Below are 11643 nucleotides of genomic sequence, written 5' to 3' on the forward strand. Positions count from 1 at the left end.
CTCTCTTCCCTGAATGGGACATAAGAGGGAAAGCACCAGTTAAGATACTTTCAAAGACTGGATCAGGCAATTCTTTCTCCAACTCCGTTGAGTCCTGTTCCCACCAGTGACCGACCCCAGTGATTCCACACGCACCGCCAGATTCATTTTCATGAAACCAGTCACTCTGCTCATCATCACCTGTGTAAATATAATAAACCACCCCCCCCCAAAAAAATACAGGTTTATTATCCACAGAAACCACACTTGTAATCACAATCTTTTTTTTTGCTTTATAGTTGTACTACAATTATTTGTATATAACAACTCTGCTTGGAGAATAGGTTTTAATAGCATGACAAGTAATGCCATCAATAAGAACACATAAAATGTAATGTTTTAGAACCAATTTAGAAATGTGAAAAACAATAATAAACTGGTTAATCCTTTGGCGATAACTGCAGGGAAATCCATTTAAGTTACTGCTCTTTTCCCATTAACAAAAAACAAGCCTTAATCTCCTGCTGGGAATTAAAAGGTATAAAACTGTGAAACCAGTTCTTTGCAGCTGATAATGGTATATAATTAGCTTAATTTCATGATTTGTATGGCATGTAAAAGGGGGAAACAATCATGAACAGATGTGACTAAATAAAATTAATCTGATTAAGTTCATTAAGAAATAAGTTTTGAAAAAGTTGATTTTAAATGAAAAGTGACAGTACCATGAAATATACTGAGAAATGCACTGTATTGCATTTTGAAGTTGGTCATTTTTAACAAAAATATTTTATGGACATTTTCAGTAAATATTAGAGAGACAATGGCAAAAGCAAGAAAAATTCAACATTAAGCATCAAAGTCTGCCTTTAATCTGATATAAAAAATAATCCCCTCCCCCCCACAAACATTTAATTAAAGATGAACTGCTAAATTTTAAAAACACCGTTTTGTACAAACACGCAGAGGTAGTAAAAAAGAAGAGTACAGAGCACTGTATTTTAAACAAAAGTTTGAGATGATCATTCTATCATTGAGGTCCTGAGCTGCTAATTCCCCACTTACTTGCCTCCATTTAGTAGGAAATCCGTTAAATCCGACAATATCCTCTTAAGACTTCACTAACTGTCCTTAAATCCAGGAGTTTTAAAAGAAGTATGCTATCTGACTCGTACCATGCCTGGTAGTGTAGTTGTATATAACCTATCTTTCAAGTATCCAATTTGTTCACCATAACTATTTCCATGTATAAAACTGTACCGTGGCTTTCACGCTTTTAAATCTGCAAGACTACACGAAACACACCTTACATGAATGTTTAACAAACATTTTAATATGTATGGATTAATTTATTCATTTATATTTGTTTAATTAAATAGGTGGCTTTACACAGTCAAGTTTATGTCAGCCACAGAATAACCTATCAGATGTAGGTTGTGAAGTATCCAAGCATATTTTAATATTTGAATATGGGATAATCTGTAACATGATCAGCAATTTGTTACTTCCACTTCGATTGTGCTAAATGTCATTGTCACTCTGACAACAAAAAGAACACATTGTCATGAAAATCCAAGTAGAGCCTTGAGGAAAAGTGGAAAAACAGATATTATAATAATCCACGATTCAATTTTGTAATTCAAATGTGAGGCAATTCCCAATACCAGGCCAAGTATAGCACTACTGACTGAAAGTGCTGGTTCTGGCCTGGCTGAGTCCAGCATTACAAGCATATTAAGAAGAATTAAAACATCTCAGTGGTCCCTTATGGATTAAATGATGGCCTTAAAATCCTCAGTGGTAACTACTAACACCAAAATTGATCGGTTCCAGAAAAGGATAAGAGAAGAAATAAGAAGGGGGGAAGGGGGAAAAAGCCACCTGTAGAATGAGCAGTAACACAGAAGAGGGGAGGACGGGGAACTAGGAGGAGGAAGCTGGAAACAGGGATTTTTTTGTACACTTAATGTCTATCAAGGAATTCAGCATATTTCACTCTCCCAATTCTCTCACTGGCACATATCTATTTTGCTGTGACTTTTCACAAAGTCTGCCCCTCATTAATTCTATCCTTGCCTTCCTCAAGGTCAAGCTAAATTTCTCTCTATGGATCTAATCCATGATGATCCTCAACAGAGCTAGAAGAATAGTGGTGGACAAAAGCATGCAAACGTTTTAGCTAATTTTGTACTATATTTCAATCTGGCTCTATTCAAACCCCTTCCATTTAGTTTTTCACACACTTTTGTACTAGTGAAATTTGTTCAAATATTGGTTACAGAAAGTCGGTTAAATGAAACAGCCTATAAAAGAAATGAAATTTGTGAACAGAAAAAAAGGATTAAGCAATACTAAAAATGACTTGTAATTAACAACTCTGCCAAGCTCAAGCCCCAACTATTGGGACTTATGATTCAAATTAGGCTGATTTCTGGTACGGAGAAAAGCAGAGTTTCTTGTACTCAGATTTAAGTTCAGAAACGATGGGGGAAAAAAATAATGAATGGATCACTGGTGGCTAAACATGATTTGTAAACGGCAATCTGCTGCTCAATTTTTGTGATCACAGAGAGTAACTACATACTTCCATCAAGCAACAGACTGCACTGCAAGTTCTTCAGCATTAAAGAGACTGCTGGTAGTACTACTACTGGCACTCTATAGTAGGTAGAATAACAATACTCAAAAGGAAGTTAAGTATAATGATTTCAATTTTGCTTATTGGGAAGCTACCGCACAAAGAGATCAAGTAATTTGCTCAAGGCTACACAAGAGGTCCATGGCAGAACTCGGAACAGAACCCGAGCCTCCTGACTTGCAAGAAGATAGATATTAGTAGGTGACCAAATAAACATGTCTAACTGTTTAATTAAGGGTATGTCTACACTGGCAGAGTTACATCATCGGCAGTTACAGCGCCGCTCAAAGAGCACTGAAGGGACACTGCTGTTTTGTGTTCACACTGTCAGCTGCCTGTGCAACAGTGTGTTCATACTTGTGGCACTTGCAGCGGTATTTGGAGCGGTGCACTCTGGGCATCTATCCCACAGAGCATCTCTTCCTCTTCTGCCGCTAAGACTTTGTCGCGGGGCATCCTGGGTCCTGTTCCAATGTCCCATGATGCATTGCTTCGCATCCCAGCAATATGCTTCCGTCTGCATTTGGCACCATCTTTCAACGGTTTGTGTATTGCGCGCTCTGCCTCTTCAGTCTGCAGGAATGGATCCCGCACTGTTGAACAATATGCTGCTTGTTCTCACTAACACGTCACAAATGGCAATGGAGTTATTCCTTAAATTACAAAGGCAAGAGGAGTTTGACATTCATCTCGCCACATGTAGAAGCTACGACACAAGATTGCTTGCGGCATTCACAGAGGTGATGACCACAGTGGAATGCTGCTTTGGGGCTTGGGAAACAAGCACTGAGTAGTGGGATCATGAGCAGTTGCTGCAAAACTTTCGGATGAGGAGAGCCACATTCATGGGACTTTGTGATGAGCTCGCCCCAGCCCTGCAGTGCAAGGACACGAGAATGAGAGCTGCCCTGCCACCGAAGAAGCGCATGGTGAATGCACTGTGAAAGCTGATCGGTCGCTAACCAGTTCAGAGTGGGAAAGTCGACTGTTGGACTCGTGTTGACGGAAGTGTGCAAGGCCATTAAGCGCATCCTGCTCCGAAAGACAGTGACTCTGTAAAATGTGCGTCACATTGTGGATGGCTTTGCACAAATGGGCTTCCCTAACTGTGGAGGGGAGATAGATGACATGCATATTCCAATTCTGGCACAAGACCACCTAGCCACCAAGTACAATCATCGGAAGGGGTATTTCTCTATGGTTCTCCAGGCGCTTGTGGATCACCGTGGGTGTTTCACGGACATTAACGCAGACTGGTCCGGAAAGGTGCATGACGCATGCATCTTTTGGAACACTGGCCTTTATAGGAAGCTGCAAGCTACTTTCTTCCCGGACCAGAAGATCACCGTAGGGGAAGTCAAAATGCCCATTGTGATCCTGGGAGACCCTGCCTACCTTTTAATGCCATGACTTATGAAGCCATACACGAGGAACCTTGACAGCAGCAAGGAGCGGTTCAACAACAAACTGAGCAAGTGCAGAATGACTGTTGAGTGTGCTTTTGGCTGTTTAAAGGCCCACTAGCGCTGCCTATATAGGAGACAGGACCCACTTATGACAATATTCCTATGCTTATAGTCGCATGCTGTTCACTCCATAATATTTGTGAAAGGAAGGGTGAAAGTTTCATTCCGGGCTGGACCGCTGAGGCTCAACGCCTGGAGGCTGAATTTGAACAGCCAGAGACCAGGGCTATTAGAGGGGCACAGCGTGGGGCCATAAGGATCAGGGATGCCTTGAGGCAGCAATTTGAAGCTGAAAGTCACTAATATTTGTTGCTATGCTCGGGAATACAGGGCTTGTAATGCTAGGAGGTGATTGTGATTGGTGCAGACAATGCACTGTGAAGGTTTAAGTAAACTGCCTGTTGCTTTGCAGGGCTTTATTTTCTTTTAATTAATGGAATAAAGATTTCTTTCAAACCAAAACAATTATTTTATTAAAAAACAACAACTAGAGGAGACAAAAAAAAAAAAAATCAGCACTGGGGATGGGGGAAGGAGGGTCCCAGGAGGAGGTGGGGTCCCAGGACAGTTAAAGTTTTGTGTATCTCCAGGGATCATCTCCAACTCTGTCCTTTGGAGTACAGTGCAGCAGGTACTGTACTTCAGCAGGGCTAAACTAACAGAGGGACAGGTGTTGAGTGCAGTGGGTACAGGGAGTCCGCAGGGCTGGACTGTGACAGGGCAAGAGTGGAGTGCAGTGGGTACAGACTAGAGGCAGAAGGTCTACTCCCATACCCCAAAGACCACTATTTTAAAAATATAAAGCATCATAAATGCCATGAGGCACCTTTAAGCCATCTGTTAGATCCCAGAGCAGCAAAAGATTGAAGCCTCTCCTCCCTTCCCATGCCCTGACAAGATTGCTGCTGGGGAGGAGAGGGGAGCTGTTATGGTCCTACTGAAAAGGGTTGCAGATGACACGATGGAAATTAAGTCCATTATGTTCACGATGCCAGATACAATTACATTTGACTCTTCCCTGTTAAATCTGACTGGGTTTGTAAGGGAGGCTGAGAGACTTGTATCTGGCACTGAAGATCAAATCTAGGCATCCAGATTCAAATTCAGCAGAATATCAGTGAGATCAGCTCCTTGAAAACAGATTGGAAACATTTAAGGTGATCCTTGTGTAGTAATTTGCAAATTCTGGGGGTCCTGGAGGGGGATGAAAGGGGAAATCCCTTGAGTTTGTCCCCCAGCTCTGTGCAGAGATTGTAATTTACCAGAGGCATAAAAGTACCTTGCCCCTAAGCCTGTCCTGGCACTAAACCAAATGCCATTATTGTCCATTTCCTGAAATTTATTCTTAGTGTATTATGTAGAAAGCTAGGGAGAAGAATGAATGCTGGAGTGCTTTTAATCCTAGGATCATGATTTTTCAGGACCTTGCTGGACATAGTGTGGAACACAGGGCTGCCTTTAATAATGCAAGGAACATGGCCAGCTGCAAAAAGGCCTTAAATACTATATACACCCCTAGCCCGATATAACGCGGTAAAGCAGTGCTCTGAGGGGGGCGGGGCTGCGCACTCCGGCGGATCAAAGCAAGTTCGGTATAACGCAATTTCACCTATAACGCGGTAAGATTTTTTTGGCTCCCGAGGACAGTGTTATATTGAGGTAGAGGTGTACTGTTTCAAGCCATGTTCCATGTATAGCATGGAGAAGAGACCCATGTCTTTCAAAAGCCTTAAGAGTCAGAAAGCTTCCTTAAAGGACTCCAACAAGATTAACTGTCTGTGTTCACTACATGCTCCTGTATTAAAAAATGGATTTGTGGTCCTTAGTGAACTCCTAACAAAAAGATTTGGTCTAACTTTTTTTTTTATAAATGTTTAATTGGTTCCTAGCAGATGGAGATTGAAATGCTGCTCTCATTTCAGCTGCCTGCCCTCATTCCTTTCCTTTCCCTTCCTTCCCATTCCTTTATTCATCTGTTTTTTTCCCCTCTTCTCTTATTTTCTGGAGGAAAATTGAATAAAATATATTTTTTAAAAGGCAGTTTATATTGACAATACTGAGCCAACATTTTAGCAAACCAAACTTTCTCATAGTTTAGTTTAGGCATTTAACTATTCAAGACATATAAAAAAGTAATTATAGCGGAATGCTCTGAGTTAAGTGGTAGTATGTGCAACTACAAGTCCCAGCATACTCCGTGGTATATCAAAAAACAATAGTGTGTGTCAGGAACCCTAGAATTATGCAGAACTTTATAAACACTGCATCCATTAAATGCAGAGAAATGCACAACCTGTGACCTCTAACCTAATCTTGTTTTAACTTAGTGTAGGGATGGACAAACTACAGCCCATGGGCCGGATCTGGCCTGCCTGCCATTTTAAGCCGGCCCTCAAGCTCCCTGCTTAACTTTTAACAAGTTTGGTTAAAATTTGCAGGAGATGATGCTGCCCGCTTCTTGTTTACAATGTCACCTGAGAGTGAGAACAGACATTCACATGGCACTTTTGTAGCCAGCGTTGCAAAATATTTGTGTCGGATATGCTAAACATTCGTATGCTCCTTCATTCTTCGGCCACCATTCCAGAGGACATACTTCTATATTGATGATGCTTGTTAAAAAAATTATGAGTTAATTATATTTGTGACTGAACTCCTGGGGGGAGAATTGTATGTCTCTTGTTCTGTTTTACCTGCATTCTGCCATATATTTCATATCATAGCAGTCTCAGATGATGACCCAGCACATGTCTGTTTTAAGTACACTTTCATAGCAGATTTGACAAAACTTAAAGAAGGTACCAATGTGAGATTCCCAAAAATAGCTATTGCACTTGACCCACGGTTTAAGAATCTGAAATGCCACCCAAAATCTGAGAGGGACGAGATGTGGAGCACACTTTCAGAAGACTTAAAAGAGCAACACTCAGATACGGAAACTACAGAACCCGAACCACCAAAAAAAATAAAATCAACCTGCTGGTGGCATCTCACTCAGATGATGAAAATGAACATACGTCGGTCCACTCTGCTTTGGATCGTTATCGAGCAAAACCCATCGTCAGCATGGACGCATGTCCTCTGGAATGGTGGTTGAAGCATGAAGGGACTTATGAATCTTTAGCACATCTGACAAGTAAATATCTCGAGGCACCGGCTACAACAGTGCCACGTGACCGTCTGTTCTCACTTTCAGGTGACATTGTAAAAAAGAAGCGGGCAGCATTATCTCCTGCAAATTGTAACCAAACTTGTTTGTCTGAGCGATTGGCTGAAACAGGACTGAGTGGATTTGCAGGCTCTAATTTTACATTGTTTTATTTTTGAATGCAGGTTTTTTTGGTACATAATTCTACATTTGTAAGTTCAACTTTCATGATAAAGAGATTGCACTACAGTACTTGTATTAGGTGAATTGAAAAATACTATTTCTTTTTTTTTTTTTTTACAGTGCAAATACTTGTAATCAAAAATAAATATAAAGTGAGCAGTGTACACTTTGTATTCTGTGCTGTAACTGAAATCAATATATTTGAAAATTTAGAAAACATCCAAAAATATTTCAATAAACAATGTGATTAATCACACGATTAATTTTTTTAATCGCTTGACAGCCCTAATTTGTTCTAAAACCTCATCTAATGACACCTCAATCTGGGACAGATCTTCAGATTGGGAATGGCTCAAGTTTGGGAATCTCCCTCACATCCTCAGCCGTGAAAACCGATGCAAAGAATTCATTTAGTTTCTCCACAATGGCCTTATTGTCTTTGTGGGCTCCTTTAGCATCTCCATCGTTCAGTGGTCCCACTGGTTATTTAGCAGGCTTCCTGCTTCTGATGTACTTAAATTAAAGTTTGCTATTATTTTGGAGTCTTTGGCTAGCTGTTCTTCAAATTCTTTTTTGGCCTTCCTAATTATATGTTTACACTTCACTTGCCAGAGTTTATGCTCCTTTCTATTTTCCTCGTTAGGATTTAACTTCCCCTTGTTAAAGGATGCCTTTTTGTCTCTCACTGCTTCTTTTACTTTCTTGTTTAGCCACAGTGGCACTTTTTTGGTTCTCTTAAATGTATACCCCAAATTAAAAAACATAGTAAGTTGAGTCTCTAGTATGGTGTCAAGTTTCCATCGAGCTTGCAGGGATTTTACATTTGGCACAGTATCTTTTAATTTCTGTTTAAATAGCGTCCCAATACTGTAAACCTTACTCACAAAAATACACCTCTACCCTGATATAACGTCACCCGATATAACACGAATTCAGATATAACGCGGTAAAGCAGTGCGCCGGGGGTGGGGAGGCTGCGCACTCTGGCAGATCAAAGCAAGTTCGATATAACGCGGTTTCACCTATAACACAGTAAGATTTTTTGGCTCCTGAGGACAGCGTTATATCAGGGTACAGGTGTACTATTTGCATGCCTAAGGACTGTATACACTGCATGTCCTAAATGAACAAACTCCAAAAATACAAAGTTTCCTTTTCATTTGACTAGTCACAATAACTGAAATCTTATTTTTATCCAAATGAAACCCCAGATATTTTAGACCTTAAGGCCTCTATCCAGGAGGCACTTATGCAGGTGTTCCTTGTGTCTTGGTACTATGGTGTGGAGATAACTCTTTAATTCATTCCTGTTTGTAAAGTACTTTGAAACTGTCAGATCAAGGACAGTATGGAAGCCACGAGCCCCAGTGCAAGCCACCCCACGGGGCTGAAGCCCTGAGCTCCGGCAGAAGCCCTCCCCCGCACCGGGCTGTGGAGTTTTTAATAGCATGTTGGGGGGGGGGGGAAAGAGGGGGCTCTGGAAGAAAAAGATTGAGATTCCTTGATTTAGAGGAAGGACAGAAGGTGACTAAGGATGGAGTGCTATAGAACTGCCATAGAAAGCTGGGAGAGGGGAAGGAAGAGGAGGCGGATCCTACGAATGACACGCTAAGAAAGTGAATAGTGAGGTAGGAGGAGAACCTGGAAAGGACAGAGTCATGAAAAACAAAGGAGGACAAGATTTCAGGAAGAGCATGGCTGATCATGTCAAAGGCATCTGATAGGTCAAGGAAAATTAGGATGAACTACCTGTTCTAAGCCTTGGCTAGGAAAAGCTCATTAGAGACTTTGGCAAGAGTGGTTGTAGCACAGTTCAAGGGATGGAAGTTGGATTAGAGCAGCTCTAAAATGGAATGAGAGAGAGAAACTCCAGACAGCAACTCCAGACAGCATGTTTAAGGAGCTCAGAGATGAAAGGTAGAAGGAATACAGGATGGTAGTTGGAGAAGCCAGTAGTGTTTTGTTTTGTTTTTTTTTTTGGGGGGGGGGGAAGGAGATAGTTAATAAAATAGGAGAGACTAAATGATGCTTATATTGTGAGGAGAGAGCAAGAGAAGAGTGAAAGGTTAAGAAAAAAAAAGTAAGGCTGGGGATGAGAGTGGGCATGAGCGAGATCAGAGGATGGGATGAGGTTATTGGGGCAGGTGGAGGGGTTACAGGAGGAAAGCAGTCAAGAAACTTCTGAGTGTGTGATGGGACATGGAGGTAAGAGCTGCAGGATGGCAAAGGAAGTTCATATCATATTTTGTCAGTTTTCTCTCAGAACAAATCAGTAAGATCTTGTATGGATTGAGAAATCGAGCCAGGAGGAGGGGAGAGTTTGAGGAGCAAATTAAAGGTGGTAAAAAGGCATGGGGACTGATTAAATTGGAGTAGTAGAGTTTGGGAAAGAAATGGCAGAACTAAAGGAGGAGAGAACATATCTGTAGTGGAGGAAGTTAGCCTGGTCACAGGATTTCTGTCAGTCACTCTGCATTGAGAGAGTATGAGTGGAGGAAGCAGATGTTGAAGATGAGCCAGGGCTGGGAGTTGGCAAGTTAGACATTGTGATGGGATAGAGGGGCACAAGAGCCAAAGGTGAAGGAGAATGAACTATATCAACAGAAAGGGAAGAGAGGGCAGAGAGGAGAAAGCTGAGAGCAGAGGAGAAGTCATCAACACTGATGAATGGCAAGTTACAGAAAGGCTAAGCTACAGGGTGTGAGAAAAAGAAGGGGTGGATGATGCTGAAACAGACGCTGTTTCAGTCAGACAGTCAGATAGGAGAAACTCATCAACACAAAAATCAGAAGAGAGAGCAAGGATTGGTGAAGACCATGTCAGGTGAACAGCCGCTTTGGTGAGAGGCAGAATTGAGCCAGAGGAGCAGATCGAATAAAGACATTATGGCAAGAGAATGTGAAGTTTCGGGATTGGATGGGTGATCAACATGGAAGCTAAAGTAACTTAAGATGAGCGTAGGAGATTGTGAGTAGAGGAAGAGAGCCAGGAGGCAAATCTGAGCGGAAGGCTGATAAGGAGGAGTAAGGTGGACAGCAGATGACAGCAAGATAGAGGGGGAGAGAAGAGTCAGATGCAAAGCTATTCAGAGACTGAGAAAGAAGGGGGAGGAAGGAGAGGTTGGAAGCAGCAGGAACAGGAAAGGAAAAGCCTAACACCCACACCTGATCCAGGGCAAGGAGTGAGAGAGAAGCAGAAGCCTCCATAAAAGAAGGCTGTTTCAGAGGCAGTGTCACATGAAATGATCCAGCCCTCTGAGAGCAAGATAAGATGATATTGTGGATGATCTTTTGAGAGACAGACTGCATTTCATAATGTATACACACAAGTGGACTGAATTTAGGTTGCACAGGCAACCTTAATTCTGGCATTTCCTATCTTCTTAGTATATGATTTTGCAGCTTTATGTTCTTTTAATGCAGAGTTCTGGGTTTTTTGGGGTGGGGGGAGATGTTAAGGAGTTTATGTGCAAGTATAATCAGTGCTGATCAGATCGGTGTCATCTTAAAAAGAATGTGTTTGGGCAATATTAGAAGACTACTGAATGTCACCAAAACAAGAACTTTTATCACTGGCCTGTTACACCTTTGAGAGGAAAATTAGTCTGTATTTCAGTCTTTTCAAAAGTAGATTTTCTAATAGTAATTATGCTATGAATTAACATCTGCAGAACAACCTCAAAGCTCAAGTTTGGGTTAACGGTTGCAACTGTGAATCCTTTACATTATAAAGAGGGCCATATCACAGCTTGCACTCTTTTCCATTTCTGTAGAATAGGGTTGCCATATTTAACAAATAAAAAAAAGAGGACCCTCCACGAGGCCCTGGCCCCGCCCATTTCCCCAGCCCCGCCCCAACTCCATCCCCTCCCCGCCCCAACTCCGCCCCCTCCTCCCTCCCACTTCCAGCCACGCGAAAAGGGATGCCCAAGCGCTACCGGCTTCACGGTTTGCCGGGCAGCCCCCAGACCCTGCGTCCCCGGCCGGCGCTTCCCCAGCGCAGCTGGAGCCCGGGAGGGGAAGCACCCAGCCGGGGGCGCAGGGTCTGGAGGCTGCCCGGCAAACCGTGAAGCCGGTAGCGCTTGGGCATCCCTTTTCGCGTGGCTGGAAGTGGGAGGGAGGAGGGGGCGGAGTTGGGGCGGGGAGGGGATGGAGTTGGGGCGGGGCTGGGGAAATGGGCGGGGCCAGGGCCTCGTGGAGGGTCCTCTTTTTTTTATTTGTTAAATATGG

At 42.4% G+C, this 11643-nt stretch overlaps 1 protein-coding gene across 1 annotated transcript in view; it reads right to left on the bottom strand.

The window, feature by feature from the left end:
* GPATCH2 (G-patch domain containing 2) overlaps positions 1-11643 on the bottom strand; it is a 185862-nt gene that overhangs the window by 152978 nt on the left and 21241 nt on the right. Inside the window, exon 3 of the mRNA XM_034764484.1 lies at positions 1-245. Coding sequence (XP_034620375.1) covers positions 1-245 — 245 coding nt within the window. The remainder of the gene's footprint in view (positions 246-11643) is intronic.

This window comes from Trachemys scripta, chromosome 3, assembly GCF_013100865.1.
Source record: "Trachemys scripta elegans isolate TJP31775 chromosome 3, CAS_Tse_1.0, whole genome shotgun sequence".
NCBI lineage: Eukaryota > Metazoa > Chordata > Testudines > Emydidae > Trachemys > Trachemys scripta.